The sequence below is a fragment of the Perca fluviatilis genome, chromosome 8 (genome assembly GCF_010015445.1).
Source record: "Perca fluviatilis chromosome 8, GENO_Pfluv_1.0, whole genome shotgun sequence".
NCBI classification, from domain to species: Eukaryota; Metazoa; Chordata; class Actinopteri; order Perciformes; family Percidae; genus Perca; species Perca fluviatilis.
The window spans coordinates 9,986,136-10,009,549 of NC_053119.1; the positions used below are offsets into that span (position 1 = coordinate 9,986,136).

The following is a 23,414-nucleotide window of genomic DNA, read 5'->3' on the forward strand; positions in this document are numbered from 1 at the left end:
ATCCATTATGCATTTATGTTACTACGTAGTCAGTAACCTTACATCACAGTCCCGAGGGCTCATTCTTCAACATTCATTGTACTATGAGAATAAGCCCATTGTAATTATCCAGACCTCATGCAGGAGCATTTCCTGATAGCTCTACGGGACTCAGATCACTGCTTGTTCGACACTTGTCCATATTCAAATCAGCTGTGATGCTTTGGCCCCCTGCCTCAGCGCCTGACTGACTCTAATTATAGGCACTCTTCACTGGGCTGAGGAGCAGGGAGCCTGTTAAATGTCTTATTGCAGAGATAATGAAAATATTTTGCATTAGCATAAACAGGAATGGCAGTGGAATGGAGCCCTGATTCAGAAGAGCATGTAGAGGAGTGAATAATGCTTAGGCTCATTACGGAAGTGCCTGCACTGACTAAAAATTAGCCTTCACACTGCAGTTTGTGCCTTCGCAGCAAATAAGATTCATTGTGAACAGATTGAGAAGCTGCTTGAGAGAGGGAGGATTTGGGGAGGCTATTTAGGGGGCACAGAATGTGTTGCAAAAGAAGCTATTTCTATGCATTTTATAATTGCAAACTTTTCAGAGTTTTGTAGACAAAGCCATCAGTTGCTGGGCGAGAATGAGTATTGTAGAGTAATAGAGGACAAGAATGTAGGAAGTAAGTGCAAAGTTAACATGATCAGCATATTAACATGTATCCCATCTAGTGGCTGCTCTTCAGCGGCGGTAGGGCTACTGTACGTGGGTGCGGGTCAACATCATCGAGGTAAAGTGAGGAAAAATGTGTCACTGGTGTAACTTAAGCAGTTGTTTGCGAGCCTCATAGCTACAGCATTTCTGCCTACGATGAGCAGGGTTAATAATATAACGTGATACTTTATTGACCCCTGTTGGGAAATTCTCACCAGTACAGAGGAGCTCTGCTGCAGCGGGCTGGGACTTGAAGGACACTTCGAGGGGGTAATGCTTGCACTAAAGTTAAATTAAACTCAAACTTGAGAATCCATCCTGAAGACAAACAAGTCCAACTCTTGTTTCCTGCCTCACTACAAAAAGATAACCATGTGTCCTTCCTATGAAACAAGACTAAGGCTGCATCTCATGGCCCTTATTTGATAGCTCATCGACTCCTCGGTCCTCGGCTGAACCGGAAGATGTTCTGTCCCTACTCGGTGAAGGTCCGTCACAAAGATCTTATTTCTGACCCAAGGAGTGAGCATCGAGGAGGGATCATCGAGGAGCTATAGGCGAGGATACACGAGAGCAGCCTTCCCTGAAGCCGTGCAGCTGAAGGAGTTGCTAACGCCGCCCAAACAGCTGACAAATTCATGTGACGCTTTAGAGGAAAGGATGTCTCACCCCTCCAAAAACACATCTGCTCGTTGACTGATAGGTTGGATATTTCAGCATACATGTTTCAAATGTATTTCATATCTTGTATGTAAGGTACTACACAAGAAGGTTAGTCTGGGGACAACCTTCACCCACAGGAATAGACAGGAATGTGAGACTCTATTAGGAGCATCTGCCATAAAAGGTTCAGTTTAAGAGTAAACTTGTGCACTGACAGAGATATCTTAGGCTGTGGGAGCACAAAAAGAGTTTAAAAGGGATCCATTTTGACGTGCAGGTTGGCCATCCTTGGGCAGACACGTCTGTATGCTCACGGTTGTCTCACTGTCATGAGAGTTTGTTCACTGTTTGAATAAAGCTGCATTTGATTTGAATTCATCGGATTGGTCGTCATCTTTGAAGTCTCCCAACATCATTTCTGAGTCATCACCCGATTACAGTCGACTCTCTCCTCCCATGATATCCTCGCGTCTCTCCCGTGCCTCCTCGGTGATAGGGACTAGGACGCGAGGAAGGAAGGCAAGTAGAGTACTCAAGGAGGCAATTTAAGGGCTATGAGATGAAACATAAGAGTATATGTATATATCAATGCTAGCAGCTCTGTGAGGCTGCATTAAAGTACAATGGTGCTTTGAGCTAAATGCTAATGTCAGCATGCTAACATGCTAAAAATGACCACGCTAACAGGCTGTGGTTTAGTTGGTATAATGGTTTTAATTTGTCTAAATTTTACCATGATTACCATCCAACATTTGCTTATTAGCACCAAACACAAAGTACAGATAAGGCTGATGAGAATGTTATTAGGTTTGCAGGTATTTGGTCATATTTAAAGTTTGACCTGATGACGTATGAGTATGAGAACAACAAAGTTATTACAATTCATCCTGAGGGGAACATGAATGTCTAAACCAACAAGTTTCATGAAAATCTATCCAATACTTCGAGACATTTAACCCCAAATCACAAATGTCAACCTCGTGGTGGGGCTAGAGGAAAAATCGGATCACCAAAGACATTAGGATACATTGTCTGGGAACCGTGAATGCTTTAGTGCTAATTAATCAAGTTAATATTGAGCCATTTCACAGGATAAATAAAACCTTTGACCTGCTGGTGGCGCTAAACTAAAAGTCAGAGGCTCACCAAAGTCATCAGGATTCGTCTTCTTTGAATCATGAAAGTCTGCACAAAATTTCATGGCAATCCATCAATTACATCAAAAAAATCTGTTGTCACAAAATAGGTATTCTGTAATATTCTGCAGCCAAGGTTCAAAGTTCAGTAAAAATATTATATAAATGGTAGCAGAACATCTCAAGCTAATGCAGTTTATTAGCCATTTAAAACATCACCATCATTAAACTGAAGAGCCGTTTCATTTACTTTGATCACCCTGGAGTGCTGATCTGCAACTAACGGCTTGTTAAGGACACAATCTGAGCCATCAATCCCCCTGACAGAGCGACAGGTAGCAGTTGCTCTGCTGTACAATATCTACGTCCACCATCTCTCATCCTGTCTGTCCTGACAGCGGTGTGGACATGCAACAATTCCTCTGTTCATACAAACAGAGGGCTCAGAGTAAACAGAGCAGGACCGGTGGAGCTGAACGCAAATAGGCCGTCGACAAAAAAAAAAATGGAACGTTCGATAACATAACTGAAGCGGGAGAGGAGATGGCATATGACTGACAAATGGATTGCATCCCACAAATGATCATCCAAGTGAGATGTGTACGTTTTGTTAGAGTCAGTGCCCTTAACTTCAACAAAGGAAGGTTAAATAGTAAATTAATTCAAGTCAATATGGAGATTAAAATATGTATTATAGGATAAAGAAAGAGAAAGGAAATAGAGATATAAAAGTAAACATTTAGTATTGAAAATATTCAGAGGTTTTTACTGTGCACGTTTTTTTTTTATATAGTTCAACAGATGAGATGTATTAGGAATAGTTTTCACTTATGAGTAACAGATATGGAAACTGGAAAAACTGGAGCTGTTTTGACTTCTACTGGTGAATAGGAAGATGGGTCATTCTTGATCTTGGAAACTAAACCAATAAAGTGCAAGCTCAGCTTCTAAATCAACATGGATTATAGGTCCTAGAGCTGTTTGAACATCTACTTCCATGGCAAATGCACAAACGTAATCTGTGGGCGAAAACACAATAGAGTGGAAAGCTCTATTAAGACCTTGAGTTAAGATTGCTCGTTTAATAGATATGTATTGCTTTACTACTACTAGCTGAAAACATTACACGGTGATCAGCCCGACACAACCAATCACTGGCCAGATACAATGTACGTACTCTAGCTGACAAACTGACAACTTGACACTGTCTTATTACAATACTGATGAAAAGCACCATTTGATATCCGTATGCACATATCCAAATACACTTTTGTCGAGAATAAAGTTACATTGTACATGTATGTTTCGGGGTAGGTCCAGATGTATACCATGTATATGCGACGGTTTGATTTCAGCTGGAGGGCATTTATTTCATGTTTTCATATCCCTCTCCCCACTGCCTTCTATAAAATAAAATGCAAAAAGCTCCATGAAAAATCACAAGTAAATTAATATAAAAGTTTTGCCAAGGCTCTGTGATGCTCAGTTTAAAATAGCAAATTGCGTTCACTCTTAAACCACATCAATTAAATCTCTTGTGCCACATGAGTCACTGTCGCCCTTCTCTCTGAGGAGATCATATTTTCATTGATTCCAGGAACGTCAACCTTTGTGCCGCTCAAAAGTACATGTATAGGACTATTTATAGAGCTTCCACCCCGATTTGGCTCAGCTACACACAACCTCACAGCCATGAGTCCAGCTCATGACCTTTCTTGTCCTACCATACCTCCTCTCTCCTCTCTATCAGAAACCGTTACCACTTACGCTCTTATGCTTTGTGCGTTTCCTCTCTATTTCATCCCACTCTCTGATTTAAAGTCTGCTTTTTCTCTTTCTCACTGCCTTGGTCTGAGCACTCATCATTTTTTCCCAGAACATCCGGCTTTTACAAAGCTTTGTTTGTCAGAATTTAAGATTGTATTCTGGGCAAAACCCTGCCCTTTATTTCATCTTCATCATTCAGTACGTTTACATGCACACCAATATTCCACTATTATTAAGAATATGACAATATTCCGAATTTGATACAGGTTATGTAAACAGCATATTCCGGTTGGATATTCCGAATAAGGCCTTTTTCCGAATAAGACATGTGGGATATTCTGGTATTATTTGGGTTTTAGAGGCATTGTTTGAACATGTATAGAGCGCATTCGGAATAGGAGTCTTTTTTTTTTTTATTATTATTATTTGGGGCTTTTCCCTTTTTATTATAGAGTGACAGTGAATAGACAGGAAAGGGGGAGAGATGGGGGATGACACGCAGAAAAGGGCAGCGGGCCGGAGTCGAACCCGCGCCGCTGCAAAGGACTCAGCCAACATGGGGCGAACGCTCTTACTGGGTGACCTAGAGGCCGCCCTGGAATATGAGTCTTAATTGGGGTTTTCACTGCAGGCTTATGGTCAGCTCTGTGCGTTGCTATGGTTTCTGTACACAAACCAACCAGCCAACAGTTTGCAAGGCTGCCGACCCGATAAGGAGAAACACAGCTACTTTTAAACATTATCAAAGACTTGGATATCAACAGGTTTAGGGATATGCGCACACATCGCTACGACGACCTTTTCAAGAAGCTGGTTGAAGGAATGAAAGAGGGACGCTGTGTTCGCACGGTCCAGCTAGTCCGCCGCCGCTGGTAAACTTTGAAAAAATCCTGTTTTGCACGGCGACATGTAAACGGGAATATTAGTGGAATACTTACTTTCATTAGCCATGTAAACTGCTTAGCCGGAATATCGTCTTTTTCGGAATTAGGGTAGTAAACGTACTCATTGTCACCTCTTCTAAATGTTGTGACGCTGTCCCAGATCATGTCCCCTCACAGCAGCTGCTGCTTCATCCCTCCCCGCCTCACACCACGACGCTCCCAAGACAGACACACGGGTTATAAAGCAGCCCTGACAGTTAATTGCAGCTCCATCAAGTAGCAGGATTGGAATTCTTCAGCCCTGATGAGCCGTTCTGTCTTGATTGAGGCTGTATTTTGGGAGGTTGGTAGAGGGATGATGGTGTAATAGAGATGTCCATCACAACCAATCAGAGACAGCAGACTGAATGGCGTCCACCTCTGTTGCTACTGGTAATGCCACAAAGGAGAGGCAAACTCCCACCCCCACTCCCCAGCATTCAAGAGACTGCTTTGGGACATTTTGTTGCTATGGCAACATCGAGATGAGGCCATCTTTGGCTTTAAATAAGCCCCCACTCTTGTCCACTGCAATAAATATTGCCAAATAGCAGTGGGATTTTATGGTAGGCAAGCAACACATCTTCTGAAGGAGAAAGAGAGAGAGAGAGAGAGAGAGAGAGTGTGTGTGTGTGTGTGTGTGTGTGTGTCTGTGTGTGTGTGTGTCTGTGTGTGTGTGTGTGTGTGTATGTACGACAAAAGTGCAGCTTTTAGCCGGACAGCGAGGGACTTGGCGTGGAGATTGACAGCCTGGCATGCTAATGGGAGACAAGTCTATGCTGCATTCACATTCAAAACACTTCACAGTTTCCTGACGGGCCCCGTCTTAGAGAGGGAGTGTGTGTGTGTGTGTGTGTGTGTGTGTGTGTGTGTGTGTGTGTGTGTGTGTGTGTGTGTGTGTGTGTGTGTGTGTGTGTGTGTGTGTGTGTGGGTGTGTGTGGTGTTTGTGTGTCTCAACGGGAGTCGAATCAAAGCTGGCAAGAAAGAAAGAACAAAAGAAGATAGCAAACAGTTTAAATAATGAACTAACCAAAACATATTGGAATACTGGAAACATGGTGCTATATTTCTGAAAGAGAACACACTTTATTGACAAAATGTGTACATGAGTAGGTCTAACAAGGTTAAACACCTTCAAATATATAAGTTATAAAAAAAAATATTTTTTGGGTTTTTTTTTTCTCTTTTTTTTTTTTTTTTTTTTTTATTATAAATCCCCCCTTCTTTTTTTGGGAAAAAAATTTTTTTTTTTTTTTCTCTTTTTTTTTCATTTTTTTTTATTTTTTCTTTACAAATAAATGCTTTAAAAAAAATTTTTTTTTTGTTTTTTTTTTGGTTTGGGTTTTTTGTTTTTTTTTTTTTTTTTTTTTTTTTTTTTTTTTTTTTGGAAGGTTTTTTTTTTTTTTTTTTTTTTTTTTTTTTTTTTTTTTTTTTTTTTTTATTAAACCATAAATACACACAGTTATTTACAGTTAACCTCGGGTTTTTTTCACTATAAGAATGAAGGTGTGAGCTTGGCCAGGGCAATAATTCTATGGGCCCTATTTTAACGATCTGAAACGCAAGTGTGAAACGCCAAACGCAAGTATCTTTGTGGGCGGATCTCGGGCGCTGTTGCTATTATACCGGCAGGATAAATGACTCTTGCGCCCGACGCAAATCTTAAATGGGTTGGTCTGAAGTAGCTAGGTGTGGTTTGGGCGTAACGTGAAAATAACCAATCAGAGCGTCATCTCACATTCCCTTTAAGAGCAGGCGTATTGTTCCATGGCGGATTGCTATTATGACGGCGGATTTGCCTGGCGCGCGCCAGCGGGAGCTGTCCGGGATGCGGCAAAGTAATAAATGCCCGTCTTGGCCGGGTGGCGATGTTGCTGCGGCCTCTCGGGCGCATCTCCTCAAGTCTGGAGAGGATTGCTGCAGCAATGGAGCGTGGGCCTCCAAACGCACCACCTGCACCTTCCTCCTCCCCCCACTCTATCTCCATCCATCCGCTACACCAGGATCGCATCGCGGATTACTCCAGATTCACCATATTCCGCCGGAGTGTCCAATCCCACCGTAGTTCAACATCACGTCTCCTTAAGTCCTCTAATTTCCTCATTTATGTCATCAACACATCCATGATTCATGGAAATGTGTAAAACACAACAAGCCACAAAGAATGCTGCGACTTTTTGAGGACTGTAAGTGCCTCCTGACCTATCCAAACACCTGAAGCGCATTTTCAGTAATATTTTTCTTTGTAATTATGTATGGTTTTCAAAAATGGGAACTAGTTCCCATTTTTTAAAACCATACATAATTGCTGTAGATGAGAGAAGTGTATGCGCGTTGTGCACACACTACATTATGGTCAAGCATTCGTCCCTAAAATAGCATCTGAATAACGCGCTACTGACTTTAGACCAGGTTTTTCCTGGTCAGTGGCAGAATTGTTTTCTGAAACTGCAAAATAGGACCACGTAACGTTTGCGCCTGAACACGCCTCCTCTTTTTGCTGAACCGCCCCCGGGAGCGCAAATACATTCCCTAATTTACCGACGTGCGTCTGTGGAGGGAAAAGTCCGCTGTGCGTCGGGTGCAAAATAGGAATGATAGATGCGTCGGTGTACAAAGGCAATTGCGCTGAGTGCAAGATAGGGCCCTATATCTTTTATAGTCTTTCACTGGAGCCATATTGTTTTACAAAACTCTGTTGTAAACACTAACCAAAAGAGTTATTGGAGGTTTTGTTTTGCCTGATGTAATGTATAACAATGCCGAGTGGTTAAATGCATACCATATAAACATCTCCAGTTTGACTCCAGCTAAGGATATTTGTTGCATGTCTTCTCCCTCTCTCTCCCTGCATTTCTGTAGTCTGTATCTTTACTATCTACATCATATAAAAGGCAAAATACTGCCCTGATAGATGATGATGTTGATTGTGATTTTGCATTCTTTTTCTATATCATGACATATATCAACATGAATCAGAAAATATTATCAGTCTTGTGATGTTGTTGTTGCCAACCATATCACCCGGCCCTAGTGACAGCATCACTGGCAATCCATACCTGGTCACTGACTGCAATGTCAACACGTCAGGAGATTCCATATGTTTCTTAATTACACTGAAAGGCAACATTCAAAGGTTTTTGTAAATACAAGGCTACACCGTTTCCAAACAAACGTACTGTAACCACTGAGTTTCTTGTGGAATCACTAGACACTGATGTGGGTTAGAAATCTGCTCAGAAAATTCAGTTGAAAGACAAAGAGATTGAGTAACGATGCCAGAAATAAACAGTTATACAGTTAACAGTTATATCTACAGGATCTAAGAGGCCCGTTTGCCCGTTAGGAACCAATGACGTGACAGAAAAGAACCAAGGGGTGTGGACTCCTAATAAGACCAACTGCACTCACAGACAGAGAGGTGAAGAAATTGAGAGATGATGGCAATCTGCTAAGATTTCCTCATTTGCATGTATTCACATATATCTTTAGGGGCAGTTTTGATCCATCTATTTTACCAGATTTTCTATAAATAGACCGAGAAAAAGAAATGCCTAGATTATACAGCTTAAGATGCAATGACAAAGTGGTAGAGGGAGAAAAAAATAAATAAAAAATACAGCACAGTCACAAGGAGACAGGCACGACCACGCCCACACAAACACACAGACGTTTTCCACTTGAGGCGGTCTGACGAGCATCTTATTGATTCAGTTGAGGAAATGTTTCTAAATGCCACGCTGCAACACCAAATTGCACCCTGATCTGACGCCGCAGGACCCCGGGATATTTAGTACGACTGCATCAAACCACTGGCTCCCACGTTTGAGGTGATATACCGCGCTAATTTAGGCGATTAAAAGTGGTAACACAAATATGAACAAACTGAATACATACAATACTATACACATACAATAAGACATTTAGCTCCAACCCACTGGGAAGTTGGAACAGTTTCCCCACAGCATCAAGTTAGATCTGCATAGAGTGATGATAAGAAATCACAACCCCTTCGAGATGAATTACAATCTGAAGGTGGATGCTTGGGTGGGCTGATTAAATGTTATATGTGAGCAGCAGTGATAACAGCAATGCAGCAGCAGCTTAAGCCATGTAGACACTGTAAAGAGCGCCCATATCTGAGCATAAAAATGACAAAATGTACAAGATTAATAAAAACCGTCTTCCCAGTTTTGGACAGCCAGCAAAAGACCAACAGACATGGGGCGTTACAGGAACAAATAATATCTCAGGTGTCATACAAACTGGGAAGGAAAAAGCAGTGTTTCCCACACATAGACTAATGTGTGGCGGTGCGCCACACTATCAACACCGGCCGCAGCACATTGCGTTATTAATTTTTTTTTTTTTTAAACGCTATTTAAAACATGTTCCACTGCATTTCCTTTCCCTGCTCTCCTCCGTCTCTCTGTCGCTCGTGTCTCGCTCACATACACACACCCACAGCTCCTCCCACCGTGCGGTGTTTGGTGTTTTTAGCCCCCAACATCGCCTTCCAGGCAGCGTGGATATGGTTATAGTCAGGGTTAAGTTGAGGGTTAGCTGCCTGGAAGGCGACGTTGGAGGCTTAAAACACTATCGAGCCCACCGTCCACACAGCGTCTGTCTCCATAAAGGAGAGAAGACAGCTGGCGAAATTTATTCTCCCCCTGCCACAAATTGCTTTCTAATCTGTGGGAAACACAGAAAAGTCTTCCCTACCTTCATTGCCAAGTGACGATGAAAAGTTCCAGGTTCACTCACACTCATAAAAAAACATGATTACATTTGTTAATATTCATAGGTGCTGTAAGGTGAAAGCGTGGCGGCCCCACCCCATCACATATGTACATCGTGCAAGTCGTGAAAGACAGCAAGCCATGATTGGTCGGGCCCCCGTGTGTGGTCTAGCAAGTATTTTGTCCGAGTCACAGCATATTGCAGAACAAATGTCTGACTCTACAATCACCCATCTGTCACAGTGACTATCTGCTGGCATAAACTGAGCATGACAGCATAAAAGAGCCCCTTATTGTATAAGTGTCTGTGGATAAGCTGAGAGCAACAACATGTCAATAAAACATTTAGCAGCACAACTCTAGTTCATTGCCTGAACTAGCTCTGTCCATTTGATGTCTGTGAGATGGATAAATATGCTTCCATGTCTACACCTGCTACTACTCATGCCTAACCCGTGATTCACCCATACTTTCCATACGCAACTGCAAACCAAAGCATTGATTTACACTTTAAGCCCTTCGTTGACTATTGGGCTGTGAGCTCTGTCCAAACGTTTCTGAACCGAGACACGGACGAAGGACTGGCAGCTGTTGGTCTTGTGCTGCGGACGTGCTTGTGCTGTGCAGCCCAGGCAGACGACATTACTCTCCAGACAATCTTTGTGGCTCACAGTGGGAGGAGAGGAAGGAGGAGGAAGAAACACAATTGGAAATAAATCTCCAAATGACAGAACAATTGTACATGGCAGAGTATTAGAGAATGGTGAGTAAGGCTGATTTCAACGCTTATGCTTGTTTAACAGTCACTCTGGTAACATTTAGGGTATTTCAGTCCACAGCCTATAGTCAGCTGGGCACATTTAAAGTAAAACTAGCCTCAAGCCAAGTTCTACTGACAAGATGTGATGAACAAACATAAGAGTCTAGCCTCACTCAGCTGGACTGGTTTGAGAAAACAGAGCAGTGGTGAATTATAGACTACAACCCAAATTTGAACCAACAGATTTGGGAGTTTAAAATCCCAAAAGGCATGTTTTAACAAAATCTCCAAAGGAAAACTAACTCAGAAATTCATACTTTCATCAGCGTTAGATCTGTATTGCGAGGACTGGCCACTACAGCAGCATCCATCACTTCACTGAACCTTGGTTTCAAAGATGTGAACACTTCCTCCCCCACGAGGGATACACAGAGCTGCAGCTGCATTTATTACCCAAGATGCAAATATAAATGTGCCTATAAACAAAAAAGTTCCAGATCAGAGCAGGCAGATAAATGCAGGCACTAAAAATGACATCCATCCCTGCTTTGAATCTCAAGCTGCACATTTGCTTCTTGCCCAAACTTATTTTTACAATAGGAGCAACTGATGCTGAAATATTAAAAGTTTGGACCTCTGTGGCAAAACTCAGGTATACAATGGCACTTTATGCCTCATTAGGAGGTGGAGAGAGGAATCCGGTCTACCCACTGACACTGAAGAGAATTACTCTGGTTCTGCTCCGGCCCACGCTTCCCTCGCTGAGTCCACTGAGACTTAAGCGAGACAGAGTTTCTTCTTGTTTGGAGTTGCCAATGTGGGCAGTGAAATACATGCAATGGAAATGTGTTTGGGGTTGTCCCATTTGTCCTACTACGGTTGCTATGCTAAAAATATCGATTGCACTTCAGTCAGTGCTGTTTAATGTTGAGTAGTGGACAGCACCAACATGTGTGGCATAAACAACGTACACCAGGTCTGGACTGGGGTTTAAATGTCTGCATGCATATCCTGCAAGACAACACCAATCTGACTGCATTTCCGCCTTTAATGGATAGGACAGCTCAGATATGAAAGGGGGGAGAGAGCGGGGGAAGACATGCAGGAAACAGTCACAGGTCGGACTCTAGCCCTGGACCTTCTGCGTCGAGGAATAAACCTCTAATAAGCGTGCCTGCTCTACCAGCTGAGCTAACCAGCCACAGACTGTGGGTTTTGATGGGAACCATATAGTGTGTCCTGTCTGTGTTCCTTTTTTTTTTTTTTCTTCACGCACAGTCCCACCTCTTCATACATGTACAGTGGATGCTTTGATTACACACAAAGCCGTCTCAGATTAGACAGGGATTAGAGTTGTGCAGCCCACTGAACTGAGCCAGCTGGGGCGTAATGTGAGACCTGAGAGACTGGCAAGACAGATGGAGAATGGGGAGCAGGCTGCACATCCAGCTCTGGAATGGAAGTAAGGGGTTGTTTCTTCCCCCGGCCCACATCACTGATAAAACTGCTACAGTACTTAAAACCTGCAGAGAGACTGTAGACTCTGTGGACTCCATTTACATTAACAGTGTCTGGTAAACACCATTCTCTCTTTAATAAGATAATTACAGTAGAAAGAAACCATACACTTTGGTATAACTTCCCCTGAGTGCATCAACACATTATCATCCTAATATGAATCTAAATATGAAGTAAGCTCCTGTCCTGCAACCTAATGGCCTTTGGACAGGATAAATGTGCATCCAGACTCCAAATGACTACAGACCTCTCTTAGATACTGACAACAAATGAATTATAATGCACCAATTAAATACACTGGATCGGTATTGGTGCAATTTAAGATCTTATTCAAATTTGCAGGTGTGGGCCAGACATGACAACTGAGTCAGTGATGTTATAAATTTGCAACAACCACATTTCATAAACCTTCTTCAACAAAATGAATAAAATGTACATAAGCAACACCGTGCGCGGTCTGCCGTCGACGGTGCGCGCGCTACGAGCATACACAGAGACGTTTATGTTCGTTGCAGTACTCTCTGAAACACCAGAGGGCGTACAGACAAAATAATCTGCCAATCAAAGCAGGCTGCCTGGCAACTGTAGTAAACACATCCATGTTAAAACACAGACGTACCGTGAAAGATGACATTTATCTACTTTAATCACTAACTTGACTGTTGTCTGTTAAAGGTGCCCTGCCACACAAAACCGTTTTTACTTGCATTTTTTGAAATATGTTAGGTCCATATGTGTTTGTGTTATGTTGTGAATGTGAAAATTAACTGCTACCTCCTCTGTCAGCTCTAGCCATTGAAAAGAAATAAGCGGAGAAATCAGGCCAATTACAAAAGCTGGTCAGTCTGACATCATACTGCCTGAGCTCATTACTATTCATTAGCTAGCTGTTAGCCAATCAGATTCAAACTGCTTAGCTTGTTGTAAGCTTTCCATACCACGCTAGAATGGCTTGAAATAAGGTAACCAAGGCATTTTTTCCACAAAAAATGTTACAGAGTCGTAGTTACAAAAATTCAGAGTTGCACAACCACGCGGCGCGACAGCTTGGGGTCCTTTGCGCTGGAAACGACAGCTGTGGTGACGTCATTGTATGGTGCGCGCCCCTGGCGCCGGGAACACCGCGGCTACCATAAACCTAGCTTAAGTCGTGTTATCTATGACGTGATACAATTGAATTTTCCCACAATAAAACAAAGATTTTACATTTTTCAAAAGAAAAAAAAGAAGAAATTTCAAATTGGAACTCAGTATTTGCTACAGTAATATTCTGAGCTTAGGCACTGGAATTAGTATCAAGAGATCAGGTTAGGGATCAGTTCATCCCTAATGCAAACTAAAGCAAAACTGATACTGGATTTTTGAGAATGATACCAAAAGTAACATTTAAGAATTAAAATCTAATTACAATATATCAACCAATATTCATTGTTCTAACATTACAAAAAACATAGCATACACAAACATCATTGATGTGCACGTTTTAAGTTTATATAGCTGCTCAAATCAAAATCTGAAGTCCCTAAGAAAAGACAAAAAAATTAATATTCATATTTATATTAATCTAAAAAAGAACAAATATTATGAAATGTGTTGTATCAAGCTTTCCAAATTAACGAGCCTAACACAAATGCAGTGTAACTGATCTGAATACTCTAACCTTACCTCCAATCACGTTTTTGCACACAATAATCTTAGACGACTCTTTTTTTTTTCACCTAATCTTTTCTCTCATCTGGATGATGACGGCTGGACAGTAAGAGGATATAGCTTAAATATATTTAAGAGAGTAAATCTAACTGAAACTGTACAAGTGACTGGGACAAAAATAGGATTTTGAGTGATGGGGCACATGCACCCCCCTTTCCCTGTGGAAATTACACTTTTGATCAAAAAATAATATAAGGCTGCAATGTGTCAGTTCCTACATAACACACAGTTATAGAGGGTTGAATAGATGCTGTATACAGATTTGGTTTTTATCTGTTTAAAGTAAATGTATCTACCTTTCCCTCAAATGCAAGGCCCACTTTCCTCATTCATGCTTATACTCTGCAGTTAGGTTCCTCACCACTAATTGTTACTATTGGCTTTTCTTGTAGAAACTATTGTAGAGATGTACTAATGGAAGTAAATGTTGTGTATCCAGTAGTGCTGTTAAACAATCCATACTACTGCTACTGTATGCTTATTACACAACACAGACATTCACTGAGACGAGGACAAAATCCGGATGCACCGATATTGCTCTTGACAACATACAGTCAGTGGTTCTGACTCTCTCCAACCTTCCGAGGCCCGTACAGAAACCCAAACTTCCCCCAACAATGCTCAGCATCTCGCCTCCTCTCCGATTTGGCCAAAAATCAAACAGAGGTGAGGCCTTTGAAGTCAGCAGCCTTTGAGAGTTGCTCTAGGCTACTGTCCGGTCTCTGCACCGTTTGACTCTAATGATCCCATATCCAGCAAGATTTTAGGTGCAATTTAATTGGATGATAGAGATATCTTCTCATCTTGCAATATTCAGACTGCCTTTTATCCTCCCAGCCCTGATCCTCTCACTCCTGCCACAGCGCGTGCAACCACACACACACACACACACACACACACACACACACACACACACACACACACACACTGCATGTGATGAAACCAACGTTAAAAAAACACAGATTACACTCGCCACCAACAGCTTTCTGGGCTGGATTTAGCCACCAAACCTTCAATGAACTCTTCATGGCCGGCTGCTATGTAGAGAAAACAAACTTGGCTTGTTTGTATTTCCTCCCACTTGTCATGAGTTAGGCAGGTTGAGACAGGGACACATCTAGAATTATAAAAAGGCTGACATTTGGGCACAGTATCCCATCTAAGAATGGGAAATGAGCTTTTAGTGTTGGACATCATACTAATTTACCATCCCGGCCAAGCACAATATATTGTAGATACATTTTGTCAATCTGGTGGCTAATAAGCACAGGAACATTTCTGACATTACAAAAATGTCAGCAATGTCTTTTATTCTTTCATTTGAATTCAGAGTTTGCATTGTTCCCCTATAGGCTGAGACATGAAAAATGCAAACAAACAAGGAAGTCGCTGAAATGTTAACAACCTGCTTTTCATCCAACAAAAACAACATGATACCATGAAACTAGAACGCCTTTCTGGGGAAGGAAAAATGACATTTTTCAGACTGTTCCCAAAGAGAGGCTGTTAAATCCACATTGTGAAACTGATGTAAAACATCATTCTGTAAATTCACAATCTAATAATATACTGATCGGAATCACCTAATTCTTTGCATTGAATGCATTGTTGGTGTGGTCATATCAAGATGTTGATAATATTTTTTGATATGAGTATCAGAGATGGGGACTCGAGTTTGAGACTCGGACTCGAGACGCACTGAAGTTGCACACACAGTGACTTCTGACTTGACTCGAGATGCGGAAGTCGTGAACAATCTTTATTTTTAGGAAACAACATTGTTCTGTAAAGTACAAAGTCGAGACAATGCTCACTTCCTGCCTTCCTAACCTGTTCGTTACAGGATTGGTTTTAAAATCTTACGGTTAACTTTTAAATCTGTCCAAGGGTTGGCGTCGCCTTACCTGACCGAGCTCCTTCATGCTCACACTCCAGCAAGAGTGCTGAGATCCGCCAATCTGCTCCTCCTGGATGTGCCAAAAGCCAGGCTCATCACCAGAGGTGGTGGAGCCTTTGCTGTAGCCGCCCCTAACTTGTGGAACAGTTTACCATTTCATATTAGAACCGCCCCCACTCTCAAACACTTCAAATCGCTGTTGAAAACACATCTTTTTTCTTTGGCCTTTCCTTCCAGTTAAGAAAAAAAAAAGATATTATTACCTTTTATTTGTTTATAATTATTATTTTTCTTTGTGATATACTGTGTATTCAATTACTGTGTTATTGTTGTAGTTTACCTTGTAATGCACTTTGGTCAACCTCAGTTGTTTTTAAACGTGCTATATAAATAAATTAACATCGACAATATAATCTGCGAGTCGGGCAGGGAAGACGCTCCGGTTCTGAAACGCTCCCGATGTGGTACGGCGCGTGGCGGAGGACGGAACAAAACCATAACGCTGCTGGAACGCAGCACAGACATTCCCAGTGTAAAACCGGAGTAATACGGAACGTATCTGCTGCACGCGGCCACACGTGACAGAGGACAACAAACATGTTGACCGCACCGGCAGCTGCTGAGCCATTCATCATAAGCTTTGGCTTTAAAAACTTTCTACAAAAAGGCTCAAACAAAAGAAGTGCTTAATGCAAAATATGTGGACTCTAGCTCAAAGAATTGATACTTGACTAGTCGGAGACTTGTGAGCATCTCTGATCAGTGTATGTTTGACTAACCAGGATTACTGCTTTCCGTTGGTTTCTGACTCTGCAGTGAAAACTGACTGACATCAACAGTTAACCCACCATCCCTTTACCACATCACCCCTGCCGCAGACAAACCACAATGTGGAAGAAACCACAGCCATGACAGCTCTCTTTCTCTCTTTAGTGTTTAGTGCAATCCTCATCCAAGTCTGCTGCTGCGACAGCCCGGCACTTTGTGACATGAGGGCACCCTCCCTGAGAGTGACTTGTAGGGAATTCATTTTGTCAAAGTGTCAGACGCATCAAACATCAAGCCGCAAGCCGAGTGTCAACACTCAGTAGAAGGAGGGGAAAGCTACAGAGACTGAATGACACTCTCCTGGAGAGATGCTTGGTCAGAAGCTTGTACTATACTGTGCCCTTTTCTTTGCACATTTCCTGTGCAAGTCTTTGTTTTAATAAAAAAAAAAAAAAAAAATACCCAATGCATTCAAGCGTGTGTGTGTGTGTACCAGGGTGGTTATTCAACTTTAAGACACATTTAATAAGATTTTTGGTTCATTTTAGCATCTAAGATTAGTTGTATCTTCTTCCCAGGTACTGGAATCTGTATGCAGGGGTCATTTCCTCTTTCTTTGTCCCAACATTATCTATGCTCCAACACTCAACTGTCCTGTTTTCAGTTTATGCTGGTTGGCAATAGCCTAGAAATCTAGACGCACCCTAGCGGCAGCAAATGTAATTTTCAGCCAGGGTCAGTCTAGCATCTCTCCGTTGGCTTGCGAGCTGGAAAAAACAAATTCTGGTCAGGCCAATCACATCGTGTATAGAGTCGGTGGGCGGGCTTAACATAAGGACGGCAGAGTTGCGACAGTTCCGCGTGAATTCCCTGCTACTTCAAAACAAAGAAGATGGCTGCTGCTGCTGCTGGCGAACAGCGGTCTTTCGAAAAGGCTTTAGCCGCGACTCTGGAAGCCTTGGAGTTAAGCACTGAAGTCATTCTTAAAAAAGGAAGATTGGTTTGGAGTTTTGCCGACCGGATACGGCAAAAATGTAATCTATCAACTAGCATTGCTTTGGTTGGCTATGAGCGCAGAGGGAATTTGAAAGACAACCGTTTATCCCGCCCCTCGGATTGAGCCCTGCCAATAGCGAGTTCCCAGAGCCAACATCTTGATGTGGGTCTGGCTTGTCAGGCTAGGTTGGCAATTGAAAGTTGGCACACTCTCTAATGCCTGGCTGAATGGTGCCAACATGTATACTGCTTCAGGCTATGTATTCAGTTGTTCTCTTATTAAAAACGGTGCCATTTTACACAACAATATCACAGTCAAATACTCCCCTCAATCTCCTACTGTACCATACTTTGGCCTGTAATAAAGAGCAGCTGCATTCACATGTTAATATTTATTCACAATTAAAAAAAAAAAAAAAATATGTGAAGAGACTGAAATGCAAAAACGAGTTCTCCAAATGATCAGGAGCATTGATTATAATTTCACAAGACATTTTATTAACTGTCAGGAGCATTATCTTCTTAAATGTCTGTCAATTAAGTTTCTTGCCTCTAAAGATGTCAGCAGTCTGTATATTTTTGCTACTCACTCACCTTAAAACCTCTCATACTATTACAGTGTCCTTCCTTTTACAGTTATTACCTATCACACTCTCCTCACAGTTATTTCTGCGTTGACTTCAGATGAGGTTTAACACTGAAAAGCTCATTTTTATTCCTTTACCAGCAAGAAATCCTTTTTACGCCAATGTATTTAGTTACCTAATACAAAATGACATGGCATGATAGCGCCACCACTGTAATAGATTTTCTTGCTGGGTTTAATTTGTCACACACATTAATCAGTCCACGTTTAGAGATTAGCGGGAGATTAAACACTTTGCCATCTATCTAGCCAAATATCTGAGAAAGGTTGAGGTGGCTCTTGTGTTAAAGTCAATTATGAGTTTTTGTAAAAAGACTGTGCCTATGTATGTATAGGTGTGTGTGTGTGTGTGTGTGTGTGTGTGTGTGTGTGTGTGTGTGTGTGTGTGTGTGTGTGTGTGTGTGTGTGTGTGTGTGTGTGTGTGTGTGTGTGTCGGGATGAGCTAAAGGCTTTCAGACAATCTGCTCCATTCACCCCGCTGGGCTACCAGCCCAAATCACCCCTGTCTCGTGTGGCTGACAGACCTGCACGGGCACAGGCGCGCGCACACACACACACACACACACACACACACACACAATATTGAAAGTAAAATCCGCATATGCAGTTAAGTGCACATAGGTTCACACCTCTGGGATGTCTGGGTAACTCAGCACATGCAGTGTTGTGAATTTTAATTTGTCATGACCTTTGTCACATTTCACTCCCCGTCACTCTCTTTTATTCATTCGGGATCTATCCGATGAAAACTCTCTGTAATATGACGCAATATACTGTATGATGCTACATAAATACACACTATCTCTGTCTAACGTATTTACAAACGTATCTCTAACTCATTCATTTCTTGCACTTGTCAAATACGTTCAGCCTATCGACACCTTTCATCAATACGTAGAACACGTAAAATACGCCCAGTCAGAAAACACGACACTCAATTACTAGCCCTCCACGCAATACCCGCAAACACACACACACACACACACACACACAAATACAATCAATACTCTGAGGCAATCACATGCAGGCCCTCATTAAGCCTTCACGCTCACCTTAAGCCTCCACGGTTGACTGACGCTGCTGGCTTATGCTGGATTAATGGACCAAACAACGGTGTCTGGCTAAGGACTTCCTCAAACAGCGAATGAGCACCTTTTCATTTGAATGTAAACACATTGGCTCAAGCAGAGGAATGGTGGCGGAGTCTGGCAGTTTGCCTGTTGACAGGTGAGGGAATCATTAACCAGAGCGACCTCGGCAAAGTATCGCTGAACTTTCACTGAGTTCAAAGAACGAGCCACATTATAATGCCAATGCCTTTATCTCTCTTATGTGATGTGCGGTTTTCATTTTTAGCCTTTATTATTAAAAAAAGCAGTTGGAAATACATGAGCAGCCATTTGACAGTTCAGAAGGAGGCTCATGAATTAAATGGTAAGAGCATTTTATTATTTTATTGGAGTGACAAATGCAATATTGAAGCCTTATCGCTTTGTCCTCCAAGGAAAAGCAAAGATCTAATTTCAGTGCTGTCCGCTTCCTCGTATCCTGCAAAATGCTCCCCTTATGATCCCTCTTTTGTCAGTGAGATCTAGGTGTTAACTTTAAGATTTTACAAAGCAGTCAATCTCCCATTATTGAGGCATGTGCAGGTGAACAGAAAATCCCTCAGAGGACTGTAAATCCAAAAAGAGGATTAAAAATTGAGATGAGAAGATGGGATACAGGGCACAAACGGCATTGAAGCACAGAGGAGGACGTTGATTTGTTAACAAAAAATAAGAACTGAAATAGAAGATAAATAAAACGCTGAGTAAATCTACTGCAGCTATGCAGTTTGTTTCTCCTGCATCTTAAGCATGTCGAACATTGCAATCATGCAGCAAAATGTCAAATTTGACTTGAACACATGAGGTGATTACAGGTGGAATATTCATAGTGTGAGTCAGAGTACTTCATTATAAGAGAGTAGAGTGGGAGTGAATAGCGATGGGGAGTTTGTTTTGGAGCTCAGGGCTATTTCCTGGATTCCTGTGTTCTGTCTCTCTCGGTCTCTCGGTCTCTCTCTCTAACTGGCTGATCTGACAGGTCATTGACCTGCCCAGTGGTCTGAGGTATGACTCACTCATCAGCTAAATCCCTCTGGCCCCCCCCCGGTGCAGACCACCCCTACCGTTCCTGCTTTTTGCTGCTAGTGCAATAGCAAATTCTCATTAACTATGTGCACAACATGGACAGATAAAGACAAAAAATATATATATCTACAACTACTAAGCTTTTATAATGCATGTGCACTACGTTCACACTAGCAGGAAGTACAGTTAGCATGGTATATGTTTATCATTTATTATGCAATTCATTTTTAAGATATGGTCTCATGAACCACAAAGGGATTTCATAAATAACTAGTGATGGGTAATCAGTATTCTGGTGGTTGAGCTCCAGCAGCCTTTTGAGGCTAGAGACTATTACAGAATCCGACAGAAAAAGAGGCGTAGGCAGGGGTCTGTTCTCCCCTCAGGGAATGAGGATTGATGGTGTTCATTTGAGAGTGGGTCATATCTGAAACCTTGTGATAAATGTAGTGATGTCATTAATGGGGGGGGACGACAGGGGGGAGGGGAAAAAAAAAAAAAAAAAAAAAAAAAAAAAACGCACTTACTGTAGGGGTGTTTTGTTTGGGGGGGGAAACATGATCACAGCTTAGTTCAGCACTCCTGTCTGCCACTATATTGTCCCATTGACCAGTAAACCTGCCTATTCACTACCTGCTATCATTCTGCACAGGAAAAACCAGTTTCCTGGTTCTGTTGAAGTGTTCACCAAACAAACATTCCTGACAAACCGGTTTGGTCACAACCTCTGCTTTGGGAAAGAATAAGAACACCTTGGCTTACTTAATAACGAACGAGGATGCATCAAAATCAGCCTCACTGGACCAACAACTGTCCCGAATGGCAAAAAAAACAAAAAAAAACAGCAGGTCGAATCACTTTCATCGGCATGGTAAACGTGGTAAATACACAGACACAATGTGCAAAAACGGTGAAAACTTCAGGAGACTCGAGACCTATAAGCAAAAGTAAGCGACTTATACGAGTTACGCACAGTTTGTGATAGCGTACCTGCAGGGTGCGTGGTAGAAGGGATATCCATGGTGAGGTATGTGACTGCAGTATCCAGATTGATTCCACATGGTGCTTCTCTTGTTCCGACGTGATGACAGTTCACAAGTGCCGCCGCTGTTACTTTCGGCTTTCTATTTCTGGTGCCGTGGAATCAGACGCGGGCTGCTGGGAGTCACATTAATCAGCGTCGCTACTCTCGCTCCTCGAGTGGCTCCGTGGGGAGGAAACGAGAGGTGGCGGCGAGTTGGGAGAGCAGGGATTACTGAGAAGATGAGGTGAGGGGCTGAACTCAAAACAGAGAAGGGATGATGTCAGGTGAGTCAAGTCCGGTGTGGTTTACACACCTGGATATGAAGTCTGCTGCTGCCCCCCCCTTCGCCCCCCCTCTCCCCACAGCTTTTCAGCAGAGTCTCAGACGACTGCCCCAGGTGAAGTCTGACATCACAGGTTACTCCTTTATTCCTGCCTTGAGACAGTCATTTCCCTCGGGTCTCAGGTGAAAACATGTATAACAGATGTCTTTGAGGTTAACCTTGCTGAGCTGTATCTTTTTGCCTGTTAAATCATGCGTAATATGTGTCTCCAACTCACATCACAATGATTTAACTCGCACTCGCAGGGTTTTTCGACCTCTCAGGTGCAGATCTATCAGATGGTGTCCAAGATAAGAATTCAGAGACCTCCGTTTCTCCAGCAATCCCTGATGCTCTGTTTATGTCTTTCACACGTGCAGTGCATTCTCTCCAAAGTTCACAGGCCCCACAAATCCCTCTCTTCTTAACATGAGCAGGTTAAAATCCACAGCCCCTGCATTCCTCCGCTGTACCTAGTTTGTCTCTGAGGTAGCCGACTCCGGCACAGGCGCTTATTTCCCCAATCACAGGCTTCCCACCGGCTCTCCACCCTCACGAAACAACAGCGGTGCACGGCGCTGAATGACTGAGCATACTCGCAGAAAACGAGAGAGAGAAAGAGAGAGAGAAGAGGGGGGTGGCAGAGAGAGAGACAGCGAATGTATCAGGAGCGAGAGAGCGTGAAAACGAGGAAGAGGTAAACAGAGTGGAGCTGCATTCCTTTTCCCGCCTCATGCTTGTCTGGCAGGATACACACCGATGAGAGGACGAGAGGGAAGGAGGGAGGAGAGAGAGAGAGAGAGAGAGAGAGAGAGAGAGAGAGAGAGAGAGTGTGTGTGGAATGAGAGACCCTGATGTGTTTACATGCACACACAAAATGTGATTACGGTGTAATTTCAGACCTGAATGCAAACCTGACACAGCCCATGTAAACTCCTTTACCTCAGCTTTGCCAGGACAATTACGATTGTAGTTAACTATGGTTTTGTAGTCACAAGGAAGTATGTAGAATACTCTGGTTTTATATAAACAGAGGCCTGAAAGAATATGTATATACCGTACATTAAAGTATTTCTTGAGGAACTGTATGAATAATTCGTGAAGGGGTAGGGCTGGGCTGAGATCGAGCGTGTTCTCTCGAGCTTAATAATGTCACGATGGTTGGGTTTTGTTATTCACGCTCTTTCAATGGAATCATATGTGATAATATCATTATATTATGTTACCGTTTAAACAATTCCATGAAATTTCAGTTTTATATTTGCCAAGGAGTTTTGTCTGAAGTTATGTATTTGTATAATAGTTTGTATGATCTGTCCAACCAACGGTTTAAAGTCCAAAAACATTCATTTATTTCACTATCACTACGTCAACTCCTCACAATTAAGAGGCTGGAACTTGATAACGCTTGGCATTCTTGCTTTTATCAATGAATGATTTCCGCTTTGGATATATACATAGGACATTATTGAGTGCATGTAAACACAGCCCCCGTGGAAAAAGCTGAAAGATTAAGAGACTGAAGTAATACAAGTGAGAAAAGTTATAGAAAGGACTGATGGGATGAGAAAGATAAACAGAAAGGAGCAGGGGCAATTCCAGGATCACACCTTTAGGGGGGCTCAGCCCCTAATGAGAATGTGACACAGTGCATGCAAAAGTGTTAACTACCCCTGCTAAATCAGTAAATTAATTAGCCGATAATCTCTGAGCTAG

The 23,414-nt window shown here is 42.3% G+C and overlaps 1 protein-coding gene across 3 annotated transcripts in view; it reads right to left on the minus strand.

Annotated features, from left to right (window-relative positions):
* Window positions 1-23,414, minus strand: part of LOC120563773 (pleckstrin homology domain-containing family A member 7-like) — a 155,569-nt gene that overhangs the window by 91,170 nt on the left and 40,985 nt on the right. The window contains exon 1 of one of the 3 annotated variants that reach the window (XM_039808179.1): window positions 21,343-21,710. The exons of the other annotated variants lie outside the window; for them this stretch is intronic. Within the exon in view, the coding sequence (XP_039664113.1) occupies window positions 21,343-21,413 (71 nt within the window). The 5' untranslated portion in view covers window positions 21,414-21,710. Of the gene's footprint in view, window positions 1-21,342; window positions 21,711-23,414 lie in introns of those variants that run through there. 3 annotated transcript variants of the gene reach the window in all.